An 18,418-nucleotide genomic window follows, 5' to 3' on the forward strand; every position below is an offset into this window, starting at 1 on the left:
GTCCTGTCCGGAGCCCATGACCTGAGGCATATGGATGAAAGCCACCATCTCCCCTGTACTATGTCCTGTCAGGAGCCCATGACTTGAGGCATATGAATGAGAGACACCATCTCCCCTGTACTATGTCCTGTCAGGAGCCCATGACCTGAGGCATATGGATGAGAATCACCATCTCCCCTGTACTATGTCCTGCCAGGAGCCCATGACCTGAGGCATATGGATGAGAGACACCATCTCCCCTGTACTATGTCCTTCCAGGAGCCCATGACCTGAGCCATATGGATGAGAATAACCATCTCCCCTGTCCTATGTCCTTCCAGGAGCCCATGACCTGAGCCATATGGATGAGAGACAACATCTCCCCTGTACTATGTCCTTCCAGGAGCCCATGACCTGAGGCATATGGATGAGAATCACCATCTCACCTGTACTATGTCCTGTCAGGAGCCCATGTCCTGAGCCATATGGATGAGAGACACCATCTCACCTGTACTATGTCCTGCCAGGAGCCCATGACCTGAGGCATATGGATGAGAGACACCATCTCCCCTGTACTATGTCCTGTCAGGAGCCCATGACCTGAGCCATATGGATGAGAACCACCATCTCACCTGTACTATGTCCTGTCAGGAGCCCATGACCTGAGGCATATGGATGAGAGACACCATCTCCCCTGTACTATGTCCTGTCAGGAGCCCATGACCTGAGGCATATGGATGAGAACCACCATCTCACATGTACTATGTCCTTCCAGGAGCCCATGACCTGAGGCATATGGATGAGAGACACCATCTCCCCTGTACTTTGTCCTTCCAGGAGCCCATGACCTGAGGCATATGAATGAGAGACACCATCTCCCCTGTACTATGTCCTGCCAGGAGCCCATAACCTGAGGCATATGGATGAGAGACACCATCTCACCTGTACTATGACCTGCCAAAAGGCCATGACCTGAGGCATATGGATGAGAGACACCATCACCCCTGTACTATGACCTGACAAAAGGCCATGACCTGAGGCATATGGATGAGAGACACCATCACCCCTGTACTATGACCTGCCAAAAGGCCATGACCTGAGGCATATGGATGAGAATCACCATCTCCCCTGTACTATGTCCTTCCAGGAGCCCATGACCTGAGGCATATGGATGAGAGACACCATCACCCCTGTACTATGTCCTGCCAGGAGCCCATGACCTGAGGCATATAGATGAGAGACACCATCTCCCCTGCACTATGTCCTTCCAGGAGCCCATGACCTGAGGCATATGGATGAGAACCACCATCTCCCCTGTACTATGTCCTTCCAGGAGCCCATGACCTGAGCCATATGGATGAGAATAACCATCTCCCCTGTACTATGTCCTTCCAGGAGCCCATGACCTGAGCCATATGGATGAGAGACAACATCTCCCCTGTACTATGTCCTTCCACGAGCCCATGACCTGAGGCATATGGATGAGAATCACCATCTCACCTGTACTATGTCCTTCCAGGAGCCCATGACCTGAGCCATATGGATGAAAGACACCATATCCCCTGTACTGTGTCCTGACTGTGTCCTATCAGGAGCCCATGACCTGAGTCATATGGATTAGAGACACCATCTCTCCTGTACTATGTCCTGTCAGGAGCCCATGACCTGAGGCATATGGATGAGAGACACCATCTCCCCTGTACTATGTCCTGTCAGGAGCCCATTACCTGAGGCATTTGGATGAGAATCACCATCTCCCCTGTACTATGTCCTGCCAAAAGGCCATAACCTTAGCCATATGGATGAGAGACACCATCTCCCCTGTACTATGTCAAGTCAGGAGCCCATGACCTGTGGAATATGGATGAGAACCACCACCTCACCTGTACTATGTCCTACCAGGAGACCATGACCTGAGGCATATGGATGAGAGACACCATCTCCCCTGTACTATGTCCTGTCAGGAGCCCATGACCTGTGCCATGTGGATGAGAACCATCATCTCCCCTGTACTATGTCCTGCCAGGAGCCCATGACCTGAGCCATATGGATGAGAGACACCCTCTCCCCTGTACTATGTCCTGCCAGAAGCCCATGACCTGAGCCATATGAATGAGAGACACCATCTCACCTGTACTATGTCCTGTCAGGAGCCCATGACCTGAGGCATATGGATGAGAGACACCATCTCCCCTGTACTATGTCCTTCCAGGAGCCCATGACCTGAGGCATATGGATGAGAGACACCATCTCCCCTGTACTATGTCCTGTCAGGAGCCCATGACCTGAGGCATATGGATGAAAGCCAACATCTCCCCTGTACTATGTCCTGCCAGGAGCCCATGTCCTGAGCCATGTGGATGAGAACCACCCTCTCACCTGTACTATGTCCTGCCAGGAGCCCATGTCCTGAGCCATGTGGGTGAGAACCACCATCTTCCCTGTACTATGTCCTACCGGAAGCCCATGACCTGAGCCATATAAATAAGAACCATCATCTACCCTGTACTATGTCCTGTCAGGAGCCCATGACCTGAGACATATGGATGAGAGCGACCATCTCCCCTGTACTATGACCTGCCAGGAGCCCATGGCCTGAGGCATATGGATGAGAGACACCATCTCCCCTGTACAATGTCCTTCCAGGAGCCCATGACCTGAGCCATATGAATGAGAGACACCATCTCCCCTGTACTATGTCCTGTCAGGAGCCCATGACCTGAGGCATATGGATGAAAGCCAACATCTCCCCTGTACTATGTCCTGTCAGGAGCCCATGACCTGAGGCATATGGATGAGAACCACCATCTCACCTGTACTATGTCCTGCCAGGAGCCCATGACCTTAGGCATATGGATGAGAATCACCATCTCCCCTGTACTATGTCCTGTCAGGAGCCCATGACCTGAGGCATTTGGATGAGAACCACCATCTCACCTGTACTATGTCCTGCCAGGAGCCCATGACCTGAGCCATATGGATGAGAGACACCATCTCACCTGTACTATGTCCTGTCAGGAGCCCATGACCTTAGCCATATGGATGAGAACCACCTTCTCCCCTGTACTGCATCCTTCCAGGAGCCCATGACCTGTGGCATATGGATGAGAACCCCCATCTCCCCTGTACTATGCCCTTCCAGGAGCCCATGACCTGAGGCATATGGATGAGAACCCCCATCTCCCCTTTACTATGTCCTGTCAGGAGCCCATGTCCTAAGGCATGTGGATGAGAACCACCACCTCACCTGTACTATGTCCATCCAGAAGCCCACGACCTGAACCCTGTGGATGAGAACCACCATCTCCCCTGTACTATGTCCTGCCAGGAGCCCATGTCCTGAGCCATGTGGATGAGAACCACCCTCTCACCTGTACTATGTCCTGCCAGGAGCCCATGTCCTGAGCCATATGAATGAGAACCATCATCTCCCCTGTACTATGTCCTGCCAGGAGCCCATGTCCTGAGCAATGTGGGTGAGAACCACCATCTTCCCTGTAATATGTCCTACCGGAAGCCTATGACCTGAGCCATATGAATAAGAACCATCATCTACCCTGTACTATGTCCTGTCAGGAGCCCATGACCTGAGACATATGGATGAGAGCGACCATCTCCCCTGTACTATATCCTGCCAGGAGACCATGACCTGAGGCATATGGATGAGAGACACCATCTCCCCTGTACTATGTCCTGTCAGGAGCCCATGACCTGTGCCATGTGGATGAGAACCATCATCTCCCCTGTACTATGCCCTGTCAGGAGCCAATGACCTGAGGCATATGGATGAGAGACACCATCTCACCTGTACTGTGTCCTGCCAGGAGCCCATGACCTGAGCCATATGGATGAGAGACACCATCTCCCCTGTACTATGTCCTGCCAGGAGCACATGACCTGAGCCATATGGATGAGAGACACCATCTCCCCTGTACTATGTCCTGTCAGGAGCCCATGACCTGAGCCATATGAATGAGAGACACCATCTCACCTGTACTATGTCCTGTCAGGAGCCCATGACCTGAGGCATAAGGATGAGAGACACCATCTCACCTTTACTATGTCCATCCAGAAGCCCACGACCTGAACCATGTGGATGAGAATCACCATTTCCCATGTACTACTTCCTGCCAGGAGCCCATGTCCTGAGGCATGTGGATGAGAACCACCACCTCACCTGTACTATGTCCATCCAGAAGCCCACGACCTGAACCCTGTGGATGAGAACCACCATCTCCCCTGTACTATGTCCTGCCAGGAGCCCATGTCCTGAGCCATGTGGATGAGAACCACCCTCTCACCTGTACTATGTCCTGCCAGGAGCCCATGTCCTGAGCCATGTGGGTGAGAACCACCATCTTCCCTGTACTATGTCCTACCGGAAGCCCATGACCTGAGCCATATAAATAAGAACCATCATCTACCCTGTACTATGTCCTGTCAGGAGCCCATGACCTGAGACATATGGATGAGAGCGACCATCTCCCCTGTACTATGACCTGCCAGGAGCCCATGGCCTGAGGCATATGGATGAGAGACACCATCTCCCCTGTACAATGTCCTTCCAGGAGCCCATGACCTGAGCCATATGAATGAGAGACACCATCTCCCCTGTACTATGTCCTGTCAGGAGCCCATGACCTGAGGCATATGGATGAAAGCCAACATCTCCCCTGTACTATGTCCTGTCAGGAGCCCATGACCTGAGGCATATGGATGAGAACCACCATCTCACCTGTACTATGTCCTGCCAGGAGCCCATGACCTTAGGCATATGGATGAGAATCACCATCTCCCCTGTACTATGTCCTGTCAGGAGCCCATGACCTGAGGCATATGGATGAGAGACACCATCTCCCCTGTACTATGTCCTGTCAGGAGCCCATGACCTGAGCCATATGGATGAGAGACACCATCTCACCTGTACTATGTCCTGTCAGGAGCCCATGACCTGAAGTATATGGATGAGAGACACCATCTCACCTGTACTATGTCCTGTCAGGAGCCCATGACCTGATCCATATGGATGAGAGACACCACCTCCCCTGTACTATGTCCTTCCAGGAGCCCATGACCTGAGGCATATGGATGAGAGACACCATCTCCCCTGTACTATGTCCTGTCAGGAGCCCATGTCCTGAGCCATATGGATGAGAGACACCATCTCCCCTGTACTATGTCCTGTCAGGAGCCCATGACCTGATCCATATGGATGAGAGACACCACCTCCCCTGTACTATGTCCTTCCAGGAGCCCATGACCTGAGGCATATGGATGAGAGACACCATCTCCCCTGTACTATGTCCTGTCAGGAGCCCATGTCCTGAGCCATATGGATGAGAGACACCATCTCCCCTGTACAATGTCCTGTCAGGAGCCCATGACCTGAGGCATATGGATGAAAGACACCATCTCCCCTGTACAATGTCCTTCCTGGAGCCCATGACCTGAGCCATATGGATGAGAGACACCATCTCACCTGTACTATGTCCTGTCCGGAGCCCATGACCTGAGGCATATGGATGAGAGACACCATCTCCCCTGTACTATGTCCTTCCAGGAGCCCATGACCTGAGTCATATGGATGAGAGACACCATCTCACCTGTACTATGTCCTTCCAGGAGCCCATGACCTGAGGCATATGGATGAGAGACACCATCTCCCCTGTACTATGTCCTTCCAGGAGCCCATGACCTGAGTCATATGGATGAGAGACTCCATCTCACCTGTACTATGTCCTTCCAGGAGCCCATGACCTGAGGCATATGGATGAGAGACACCATCTCACCTGTACTATGTCCTTCCAGGAGCCCATGACCTGAGGCATATGGATGAGAGACACCATCTCCCCTGTACTATGTCCTTCCAGGAGCCCATGACCTGAGGCATATGGATGAGAGCCACCATCTCACCTGTACTATGTCCTGTCAGGAGCCCATGACCTGAGCCATATGGATGAGAACCACCATCTCCCCTGTACTATGTCCTGTCAGCAGCCCATGACCTGAGCCATATGGATGAGAGACACCATCTCCCCTGTACTATGTCCTGTCAGGAGCCCATGACCTGAGGCATATGGATGAGAACCACCATCTCCCCTGTACTATGTCCTGTCAGGAGCCCATCACCTGAGGCATATGGATGAGAGACACCATCTCCCCTTTACTATGTCCTGTCAGGAGCCCATGACCTGAGGCATATAGATGAGAGACACCATCTCCCCTGTACTATGTCCTGTCAGGAGCCCATGTCCTGAGGCATGTGGATGAGAACCCCCACCTCCCCTGTACTATGTCCATCCAGAAGCCCACGACCTGAGCCATATGGATGAGAGACACCATCTCCCCTGTACAATGTCCTTCAAGGAGCCCATGACCTGAGGCATATGGATGAGAACCACCATCTCCCCTGTACTATGTCGTGCCAGGAGCCCATGTCCTGAGCCATGTGGATGAGAACCACCATCTCACCTGTACTATGTCCTGCCAGGAGCCCATGTCCTGAGCCATATGAATGAGAACCATCATCTCCCCTGTACTATGTCCTGCCAGGGGCCCATGTCCTGTGCCATGTGGGTGAGAACCACCATCTTCCCTGTACTATGTCCTACCGGAAGCCCATGACCTGAGCCATATGGATGAGAACCATCATCTCCCCTGTACTATGTCCTGTCAGGAGCCCATGACCTGAGACATATGGATGAGAGCCACCATCTCCCCTGTACTATGACCTGCCAGGAGCCCATGACCTGAGGCATATGGATGAGAGACACCATCTCCCCTGTACAATGTCCTTCCAGGAGCCCATGACCTGAGCCATATGGATGAGAGACAACATCTCCCCTGTACTATGTCCTTCCAGGAGCCCATGACCTGAGGCATATGGATGAGAATCACCATCTCACCTGTACTATGTCCTTCCATGAGCCCATGACCTAAGCCATATGGATGAGAGACACCATCTCACCTGTACTATGTCCTGCCAAAAGGCCATGACCTGAGGCATATGGATGAGAGACACCATCTCCCCTGTACTATGTCCTGTCAGGAGCCCATGACCTGAGCCATATGGATGAGAGACACCATCTCCCCTGTACTATGTCCTTCCAGGAGCCCATGACCTGAGGCATATGGATGAGAACCACTATCTCCCCTGTACTATGTCCTGTCAGGAGCCCATGACCTGAGGCATATGGATGAGAGACACCATCTCCCTTGTACTATGTCCTGTCAGGAGCCCATGACCTGAGGCATATGGATGAGAACCACCATCTCCCCTGTACTATGTCCTGTCAGGAGCCCATGACCTGAGGCATATGGATGAGAGACACCATCTCCCCTGTACTATGTCCTGTCAGGAGCCCATGACCTGAGCCATATAGATGAGAACCACCATCTCCCCTGTACTATGTCCTGCCAGGAGCCCATGACCTGAGCCATATGGATGAGAGACACCATCTCCCCTGTACTATGTCCTTCCAGGAGCCCATGACCTGTGCCATATGGATGAGAATCACCATCTCCCCTGTACAATGTCCTTCCAGGAGCCCATGACCTGTGCCATATGGATGAGAATCACCATCTCCCCTGTACTATGCCCTTCCTGGAGCCCATGACCTGAGGCATATGGATGAGAGACACCATCTCCCCTGTACTATGTCCTGCCAGGAGCCCATGACCTGAGCCATATGGATGAGAACCACCATCTCACCTGTACTCTGTGCTGCTTTGACCAGACCACGGCTGAATTGATTTTTCAGTCTTGGACTAATGTTGAAGTTCTTGGCTCCCCCGGTGACTGATATCAGAAGACTCGGCACACTGAGCCCCCATTGCTGTGTCATCAGCTCAAACAAAACACTGGAATTTGTGTCACATGAGGCTCGCACATACTGCAAAGAGGTAAGAAATATGTCAATTCTGGAACATGAGCTGGAACATGAAATCTCTCATTAATAGGGAACACACATCCCAAAATAAATCCTACCATGGTTCAGCCACAAACCCCCAATGTATTACTTTTATATCTACTTTGGTGTCACCTTTGCCCAATTTCTTATGGTTCCTGTGAAAGTCATGTCCCCATGGGCATCGCTAGGAAACTCTCTGACATGTTTCTGAGGGTCCCACAAGATTTCCGGTGGTACGTTGGCTTCCACATCATGGGCGTGCAGTTCTCTGGTATAACCACAGCCACAGGTTTCTCTAAGGAAGAAAGAGAAGACAAAATAGATAGATGCTCAAGTGTCAACAAGTCCTGACTGCTCATATGCATCTCTGTGGGATGAAGGTTTAGGCCATCTTTGATTCTCAAACATCTTTTCATCATAAACAGAAGCTGCCCTCAGAATTGGACCCAATAAACCACCACCAGTCAAACAGCTGAACACTTTGCAGATCATGTTTCCTTCATAGCCCAGTGCGGTGGCATCATCCAGAAGATGAACATTAAAATGAGATGTAAATTGGTTGTATAAAGTCACAGAGGTGGAGAGCTCAGTCAAGTTCACCCACCTCAGTCCTCTTTGCTGTATTGATGCTTATATGTGTAGGACCATCACTAACTGGCTCTGCTGAAGCCTTGTGCATGATGTTCCTCACAGCCGAGGGGATGTTCTGAGGCAGAGAGAGTTCAGTGACTTCAGTGTTGAGCTCTCTGCCTTTATACAACTGATTTACATTTCACTTCAAAGCTGATTTTCTGGATGATGCCACCACGCTGGGCTATGAAAAAAAACCTCATCTGAAAGGTGTTTTGTTGATTGACAACATACTGGTGGTGGCTTATTAGATACATTTCCGCTGAAAGGCTTTGTGGTGGAGGACACCCCGATGTACGTTGGATGATGGCATTATCTAATGTGCATGGCCTTCCTTAAGGTCTTCTTATTGAAACAGAAGAAAAAGAGCAGCTCGTAAATTAAGCTAATGGTGATCTCTTTACTTACTCCTCCCCCGATGATCTGGAGATAAAGGCCACACATTCTTTTTTCTTAATATGGTTTGATACCCAGGAGTTGAGAAGATCGACCTGCAAATGGGAAGACAATAAAGAAGAGCACAAGAGTTGGAAGTGAAGATAAGGCCAAGGAACCAAGTCCTGGGAATCCACCATTTGTGGAAGCTCTTCCCCAATCAACCCCTGGAGAAGTTCCTGTAGACACGCAAACCATTCGGCACACCACTGTATGTTGTCTAAGGAGATCTTTCATCTTGACCAGAGATGTTACAGAAAATTGACTCAGATAAACAGAAGATGTCGGAACAGGAATTTGTGATAATCACAATGTCCCTCTACACAAGTGCTGATCACTTCTTAAAGGTGCGAGACATAACTTCCAGGCAGTGGAATTTGTCACTTCACATGACCGGTCAAAAGAACAACCTGATTCAATGAGCAATGAGAAGGTCAAGGAGGAAACCAAACATGATCAGTAGTATTTATAGAATGGTCACTGGGATGGAAATCTATCGAGCGACTGGACTGAATGAAAAGGGGCCAAAGCAACATAATCCGTCATCAAACTATGGAAGGTGTAAACATTTCTACATAAACCAAAAATATCCAACAACCTGAACACAGGTAATAGAGAGACCTGATTAAGAGTAAATGTGGCTGTAATGTGGGAACCAGATACAGGAACACAGAAGACAGTGAGCAAAGTGTGATGGAAAGAACTCAACAAGAAAACCTCATGCTCACGCTACAGGAGTTCAAGAAGACGCAGAGATAAAATCAGCGCCTCCTCAGTTACCCACCACGAACAGAGGATGATGCTGAAGCAGATGTAGAGGTGGCTCTATAGTCACATGGAGCATGATAACCTACCGGCTGAGTCCTTCCTCACCTCTCCTCTAGGCCTGTCCCCAGATCAGAGATGGAAGGTGACATCACTCTGTCTTCCACATAGATCATTGAGTAACTCAGGCCAAGAGGAATAGGAACGAAGGAACAATACGATGAAATAAGGAGAGTAAGTCAGGGGCCACCACAATGGGGTCTGAGGTCCACAAACACATTGGGGGTCATTTACTAAGGGCCCGATTCGCGTTTTCCCAACGTGTTACCCGAATATTTCCGATTTGCACCGATTTTCCCGAATTGCCCTCGGATTTTGGCGCAGGCGATCGGATTGTGGCACATCTGCGCTGGCATGCACTCGATGGAAATCGGGGGGGCGTGGCCAAACGAAAACCTGACGTATTTGGAAAAACTGCCGCATTTAAAAAAAAAAGTGTCGTGGGACACGCACTTACCTTCACTCAGCCCGGCTTGGTGAAGATCAGTGCATTCCGGGGAACTTCAGCTCAGCAGCGACACCTGGTGGACGTCGGAGGAACTACCTTAGTGAATCCTGGCCGGACCCGAATCCACCGCAGGTAAGTAAATCTGCCCCATTGTACATGTAGATGGGTCCTGGTGGTAATTTAGAGGATTGATCAATGACCTGTTTGGCCTTCATTATTATCTACTACAGATCGTCACCAAGAGTCTGGAGCAGAGGGTGGGAGATACTGAGGTCAGTAGAAACCATTGGGGCTCATTTACTAAAGGCTTTGCGCTGCACTTTTGTCGGGCTTTGCACGTTCTTCTAGGTTCTGCTGTATAAGAAGTGTCTGCACTGCTATTGTTTCGCTGGGGATCCTCTAATGGCGCAGTTGTGCCAGTGCAGGAAAGCACCAGATTCATGATTTCTGCCGCACAAACTTAAGGAATGTGTTGCACCGAGCGTTATACACGGCAAGAGCCTTATACACGGGCAGAGCCTTATACACGGGCAGAGCCTTATACACGGGTAGAGCCTTATACACGGGCGGTGTTATGCACGGACAGAGCAGTATACACGGGCGGTGTTGTACAGGGGCAGAGCCTTATACACGGGCAGTGTTATACATGGGCAGAACCATATATACGGGCAGTGTTATACACGGGCGGAGCACTATACACGGGCAGAGCGTTATACACAGGCGGAGCACTATACATAGGTGGAACGTTATATACAGGCGGAGCGTTATACACAGGCGGAGCGTTATACACGGGCAGAGCATTATACACGGGCAGAGCGTTATACATGGGCGGAGCACTATACACGGGAGGAGCGTTATACACGGGCAGAGTGTTATACATGGGCGGAGCACTATACACGGGAGGAGCGTTATACACGGGCGGCGTTATACACGGGCAGAGCAGTATACACGGGCAGAGCGTTATACACGGGCAGAGCATTATACACAGGCAGAGCATTATACACAGGCAGAGCGCTATAAACGGGCAGAGCGTTATACACGGGCAGAGCGCTATACACAGGCAAAGCTTTATACACGGGCAGAGCGCTATACACGGGCAGAGCACTATACACAGGCAGAGCTTTATACACGGGCAGAGCTTTATACACAGGCAGAGCTTTATACACGGGCAGAGCTTTATACACGGCAGAGCATTATACACGAGCAGAGCGTTATACACGGGCAGAGCACTATACACAGGCAGAGCTTTATACACGGGCAGAGCTTTATACACGGCAGAGCATTATACACGAGCAGAGCGTTATACACGGGCAGAGCGCTATACACAGGCAAAGCTTTATACACGGGCAGAGCGTTATACACAGGCAGAGCACTATACACAGGCAGAGCTTTATACACGGGCAGAGCTTTATACACGGCAGAGCATTATACACGAGCAGAGCGTTATACACGGGCACAGCGTTATACACGGGCAGAGCGTTATACACAAACAGTGGGGCAGATTTACTTACCCGGTCCATTCGCGATCCAGCGGCGCGTTCTCTGCGCTGGATTTGGGTCCGGTCGGGATTTATTAAGGCAGTTCCTCCGACGTCCACCAGGTGGCGCTGCTGCGCTGAAAAGCATCGGAACGCGCTCAAGTTTACCGGCCTATTCCTATTGAAGGTAAGTGCAAGCTCTGCGACACATTTTTTGTTTTAAATGCGGCGTTTTTTCCGATTCAGTCGGGTTTTTCCGAATCAGCCACGCCCCCCGATTTCCATCGCGTGCATGCCAGCGCCGATGCGCCACAATCCGATCGCGTGCGCCAAAATCCCGGCGCAATTCAGGGGAAATTGGCGCAAATCGGAAATATTTGGGTAACCCGTCGGGAAAGCGCGAATCAGTGCATTATACACGGGCAGAGCGTTATACACGGGCAGAGTGTTATACATGGGCAAAGCATTATAAACAGGCAGAGCGTTATACACGGGCAGAGTGTTATACACGGGCAGAGCATTATACATGGGCAGAGCCTTATACACGGGCAGAGCATTATACCCGGGCAGAGTGTTATACACGGGCAGAGCGTTATACACGGGCAGAGCATTATACACGGGCAGAGCGCTATACACGGGCAGAGTGTTATACATGGGCAGAGCATTATACACGGGCAGAGCGTTATACACGGGCAGAGTGTTATACATGGGCAGAGCATTATACACGGGCAGAGCGTTATACACGGGCAGAGCTCTATACATGGGCAGAGCATTATACACGGGTAGAGCATTATACACGGGCGGAGCATTATACACAGCCAAGAAACTTTTAGTGAAGTTTCCGTCTTTCTCAGTAAATGTTCCCCATTGGGTCTATACCTTTGATCCATCCAGGAACTGTGGTGAAGTCTTCTTCTTCTTCTTGGGATCAGCTGTGGCAGGACGGTAGGGAGACTGTAAATTATTCCGGTGGTGCAGCTCCACCCCATCCACCTGGTCACGGCCTTTGATTTTAGTCTTTGTGTTCCCCATGATAACGAAGGTCCATAGGACAATGAAACTACAGTATAAGAGGGAGACAGAATAGAAAATAAGAGACGACACGGCACAAAGAGGCGAGTGAAAGGCAGGAGGCATTGCTATAACCAAGTAAGATAAGACAACCATAAGCCTGGTGATAGGGCCATGTCCCTCATGTTCCTCATGTCCCTCATGTCCCTCATGTTCCTCATGTCCCTCATGTTCCTCATGTCCCTCATGTTCCTCATGTCCCTCATGTTCCTCATGTTCCTCATGTCCCTCATGTCCCTCATGTCCCTCATGTTCCTCATGTTCCTCATGTCCCTCATGTTCCTCATGTTCCTCATGTTCCTCATGTTCCTCATGTCCCTCATGTCCCTCATGTTCCTCATGTCCCTCTTGTCCCTCTTGTCCCTCATGTCCCTCGTGTTCCTCGTCTCCCTCATGTTCCTCATGTTCCTCATGTCCCTCATGTTCCTCATGTCCCTCTTGTCCCTCATGTCCCTCATGTTCCTCATGTTCCTCATGTCCCTCATGTTCCTCGTGTTCCTCGTGTTCCTCGTGTCCCTCATGTCCCTCATGTCCCTCATGTTCCTCGTGTTCCTCATGTCCCTCATGTCCCTCATGTTCCTCTTGTCCCTCATGTCCCTTATGTCCCTCATGTCCCTCGTGTTCCTCGTCTCCCTCATGTTCCTCATGTTCCTCATGTCCCTCATGTTCCTCATGTCCCTCTTGTCCCTCATGTCCCTCATGTTACTCATGTTCCTCATGTCCCTCATGTTCCTCGTGTTCCTCGTGTTCCTCGTGCCCCTCGTGTTCCTCATGTCCCTCATGTCCCTCATGTTCCTCTTGTCCCTCATGTCCCTCATGTTACTCATGTTCCTCATGTCCCTCATGTTCCTCGTGTTCCTCGTGTCCCTCGTGTCCCTCGTGTCCCTCGTGTTCCTCGTGTCTCTCGTGTCCCTCATGTTCCTCATGTCCCTCATGTCCCTCATGTCCCTCATGTTCCTCATGTCCCTCATGATCCTCATGTTCCTCATGTTCCTCATGTTCCTCATGTCCCTCATGTCCCTCATGTTCCTCATGTCCCTCATGTTCCTTATGTCCCTCATGTTCCTCATGTTCCTCTTGTCCCTCATGTTTCTCATGTCCCTCATGTCCCTCATGTTCCTCATGTCCCTCATGTCCCTCATGTTCCTCATGTCCCTCTTGTCCCTCTTGTCCCTCATGTCCCTCGTGTTCCTCGTCTCCCTCATGTTCCTCATGTTCCTCATGTCCCTCATGTTCCTCATGTCCCTCTTGTCCCTCATGTCCCTCATGTTACTCATGTTCCTCATGTCCCTCGTGTTCCTCGTGTTCCTCGTGTTCCTCGTGTCCCTCATGTCCCTCATGTTCCTCATGTCCCTCATGTCCCTCATGTCCCTCATGTTCCTCATGTCCCTCATGTCCCTCATGTCCCTCATGTCCCTCATGTTCCTCATGTCCCTCATGATCCTCATGTTCCTCATGTTCCTCGTGTCTCTCGTGTCTCTCGTGTCCCTCATGTCCCTCATGTCCCTCATGTCCCTCATGTCCCTCATGTTCCTCATGTCCCTCATGTTCCTCATGTCCCTCATGTCCCTCATGTCCCTCATGTCCCTCATGTTCCTCATGTCCCTCATGTTCCTCATGTCCCTCATGTCCCTCATGTTCCTCATGTTCCTCATGTTCCTCATGTCCCTCATGTCCCTCATGTCCCTCATGTCCCTCTTGTCCCTCTTGTCCCTCATGTCCCTCATGTTACTCGTGTTCCTCGTGTCCCTCGTGTTCCTCGTGTTCCTCGTGTCCCTCGTGTCCCTCGTGTCCCTCGTGTTCCTCGTGTCTCTCGTGTCCCTCATGTCCCTCATGTTCCTCATATCCCTCATGATCCTCATGTTCCTCATGTTCCTCATGTTCCTCGTGTCCCTCATGTTCCTCATGTCCCTCATGATCCTCATGTTCCTCATGTTCCTCATGTCCCTCATGTCCCTCATGTTCCTCATGTCCCTCATGTTCCTTATGTCCCTCATGTTCCTCATGTTCCTCTTGTCCCTCATGTTTCTCATGTCCCTCATGTCCCTCATGTTCCTCATGTCCCTCATGTCCCTCATGTCCCTCATGTTCCTCATGTCCCTCTTGTCCCTCTTGTCCCTCATGTCCCTCGTGTTCCTCGTCTCCCTCATGTTCCTCATGTTCCTCATGTCCCTCATGTTCCTCATGTCCCTCTTGTCCCTCATGTCCCTCATGTTACTCATGTTCCTCATGTCCCTCATGTTCCTCGTGTTCCTCGTGTTCCTCGTGTCCCTCATGTTCCTCATGTCCCTCATGTTCCTCATGTCCCTCATGTTACTCATGTTCCTCATGTTCCTCATGTCCCTCATGTTCCTCGTGTTCCTCGTGTTCCTCGTGTCCCTCATGTCCCTCATGTCCCTCGTGTTCCTCGTGTTCCTCATGTCCCTCATGTCCCTCATGTTCCTCTTGTCCCTCTTGTCCCTCTTGTCCCTCATGTCCCTCGTGTTCCTCGTCTCCCTCATGTTCCTCATGTTCCTCATGTCCCTCATGTTCCTCATGTCCCTCTTGTCCCTCATGTCCCTCATGTTACTCATGTTCCTCATGTCCCTCATGTTCCTCGTGTTCCTCGTGTTCCTCGTGTCCCTCATGTTCCTCATGTCCCTCATGTTCCTCATGTCCCTCATGTTACTCATGTTCCTCATGTTCCTCATGTCCCTCATGTTCCTCGTGTTCCTCGTGTTCCTCGTGTCCCTCATGTCCCTCATGTCCCTCATGTTCCTCGTGTTCCTCATGTCCCTCATGTCCCTCATGTTCCTCTTGTCCCTCATGTCCCTCATGTCCCTCATGTCCCTCGTGTCCCTCATGTTCCTCGTGTCCCTCGTGTCCCTCGTGTCCCTCTTGTTCCTCGTGTCTCTCGTGTCCCTCATGTTCCTCATGTCCCTCATGTCCCTCATGTCCCTCATGTTCCTCATGTCCCTCATGTCCCTCATGTCCCTCATGTTCCTCATGTCCCTCTTGTCCCTCATGTTCCTCGTGTTCCTCGTCTCCCTCATGTTCCTCATGTTCCTCATGTCCCTCATGTTCCTCATGTCCCTCTTGTCCCTCATGTCCCTCATGTTACTCATGTTCCTCATGTCCCTCATGTTCCTCGTGTTCCTCGTCTCCCTCATGTTCCTCATGTTCCTCATGTCCCTCATGTTCCTCATGTCCCTCTTGTCCCTCATGTCCCTCATGTTCCTCATGTCCCTCATGTCCCTCATGTTCCTCATGTCCCTCATGATCCTCATGTTCCTCATGTTCCTCGTGTCTCTCGTGTCTCTCGAGTCCCTCATGTTCCTCATGTCCCTCATGTCCCTCATGTCCCTCATGTTCCTCATGTCCCTCATGTCCCTCATGTTTCTCATGTCCCTCATGTCCCTCGTGTCCCTCATGTTCCTCATGTCCCTCATGTCCCTCATGTCCCTCATGTTCCTCATGTCCCTCATGTCCCTCATGTCCCTCATGTCCCTCATGTCCCTCATGTCCCTCATGTTCCTCATGTCCCTCTTGTCCCTCATGTCCCTCGTGTTCCTCGTCTCCCTCATGTTCCTCATGTTCCTCATGTCCCTCATGTTCCTCATGTCCCTCTTGTCCCTCATGTCCCTCATGTTACTCATGTTCCTCATGTCCCTCATGTTCCTCGTGTTCCTCGTGTTCCTCGTGTCCCTCATGTCCCTCATGTCCCTCATGTTCCTCGTGTTCCTCATGTCCCTCATGTCCCTCATGTTCCTCATGTCCCTCATGATCCTCATGTTCCTCATGTTCCTCGTGTCTCTCGTGTCTCTCGTGTCCCTCATGTTCCTCATGTCCCTCATGTCCCTCATGTCCCTCATGTTCCTCATGTCCCTCATGTCCCTCATGTTCCTCATGTCCCTCATGTTACTCATGTTCCTCATGTCCCTCATGTTCCTCGTGTTCCTCGTGTTCCTCGTGTTCCTCATGTCCCTCATGTCCCTCATGTCCCTCATGTCCCTCATGTTCCTCATGTCCCTCATGATCCTCATGTTCCTCATGTTCCTCGTGTCTCTCGTGTCTCTCGTGTCCCTCATGTTCCTCATGTCCCTCATGTCCCTCATGTCCCTCATGTTCCTCATGTCCCTCATGTCCCTCATGTTCCTCATGTCCCTCATGTTACTCATGTTCCTCATGTCCCTCGTGTTCCTCGTGTTCCTCGTGTCCCTCATGTCCCTCATGTCCCTCGTGTTCCTCGTGTTCCTCGTGTTCCTCATGTCCCTCATGTCCCTCATGTCCCTCATGTCCCTCATGTCCCTCATGTTCCTCATGCCCCTCATGATCCTCATGTTCCTCATGTTCCTCGTGTCTCTCGTGTCTCTCGTGTCCCTCATGTCCCTCATGTCCCTCATGTCCCTCGTGTTCCTCGTGTTCCTCGTGTCTCTCGCGTCCCTCATGTCCCTCATGTCCCTCATGTCCCTCATGTTCCTCATATCCCTCATGATCCTCATGTTCCTCATGTTCCTCATGTCCCTCTTGTCCCTTATGTTCCTCATGTCCCTCATGTTCCTCGTGTTTCTCGTGTTCCTCGTGTCCCTCGTGTCCCTCGTGTTCCTCGTGTCTCTCGTGTCCCTCATGTTCCTCATGTCCCTCATGTCCCTCATGTCCCTCATGTTCCTCATGTCCCTCATGATCCTCATGTTCCTCATGTTCCTCATGTCCCTCTTGTCCCTCCTTTTCCTCATGTCCCTCATGTTCCTCATGTTCCTCATTTCCCTCATGTCCCTCATGTCCCTCTTGTTCCTCATGTCCCTCCTGTTCCTCATGTCCCTCGTGTCCCTCCTGTTCCTCATGTCCCTCATGTCCCTCCTGTTCCTCGTGTCCCTCATAGACTGTAAGCACTTGTGTCCTCCCTTAATCCTCATAGACTGTAAGCTCTTATGTCACTCCCTCATCCTCATAGACTGTAAGCTCTTGTGTCACCCCCTCATCCTCATAGACTGTAAGCTCTTGTGTCACCCCCTCATCCTCATAGACTGTAAGCTCTTGTGTCACCCCCTCATCCTCATAGACTGTAAGCTCTTGTGTCCTCCCCCCCTCATCCTCATAGACTGTAAACTCTTGTGCCCCCCCCCCCTCATCCTCATAGACTGTAAGCTCTTGTGTCCCCCCTCATCCTCATAGACTGTAAGCTCTTGTGTCCTTACTCATCCTCATAGACTGTAAGCTTTTATGTCACTCCCTCATCCCCATAGACTGCAAGCTCTTGTGCTCCCCCCTCATCCTCATAGACTGTAAGCTCTTGTGTCTTCCCTCATCTTCATAAACTGTAAGCTCTTGTGTCTCCCCTCATCCTCATAGACTGTAAGCTCTTGAGCCCCCCCTCATCCTCATAGACTGTAAGCTCTTGTGTCCCCCCCCTCTCATCCTCATAGACTGTAAACTCTTGTGTCCCCCCCTCATCCTCATAGACTGTAAGCACTTGTGTCCTCCCTTCATCCTCATAGACTGTAAGCTCTTGCGTCCCCCCCCCCTCATCCTCATAGACTGTAAGCTCTTGTGTCCCCCCTCATCCTCATAGACTGTAAGCTCTTGTGTCACCCCCTCATCCTCATAGACTGTAAGCTCTTGTGTCACCCCCTCATTCTCATAGACTGTAAGCTCTTGTGTCA

General features: G+C 51.0%; 1 protein-coding gene across 2 annotated transcripts in view; it reads right to left on the reverse strand.

The window, feature by feature from the left end:
• LOC140117120 (transient receptor potential cation channel subfamily M member 2-like) overlaps window positions 1-18,418 on the reverse strand; it is a 132,169-nt gene that overhangs the window by 65,345 nt on the left and 48,406 nt on the right. For both annotated transcript variants that reach the window (XM_072133557.1, XM_072133556.1), the window contains exons 2-5: window positions 12,585-12,765; window positions 8,928-9,010; window positions 8,022-8,184; window positions 7,691-7,871 (exon numbers count right to left, since the gene is read on the reverse strand). In XM_072133557.1, coding sequence (XP_071989658.1) covers window positions 7,691-7,871; window positions 8,022-8,184; window positions 8,928-9,010; window positions 12,585-12,737 — 580 coding nt within the window. In that variant the 5' untranslated portion in view covers window positions 12,738-12,765. The remainder of the gene's footprint in view (window positions 1-7,690; window positions 7,872-8,021; window positions 8,185-8,927; window positions 9,011-12,584; window positions 12,766-18,418) is intronic.

This window comes from Engystomops pustulosus, chromosome 2 (assembly GCF_040894005.1).
Source record: "Engystomops pustulosus chromosome 2, aEngPut4.maternal, whole genome shotgun sequence".
Taxonomy (NCBI): domain Eukaryota; kingdom Metazoa; phylum Chordata; class Amphibia; order Anura; family Leptodactylidae; genus Engystomops; species Engystomops pustulosus.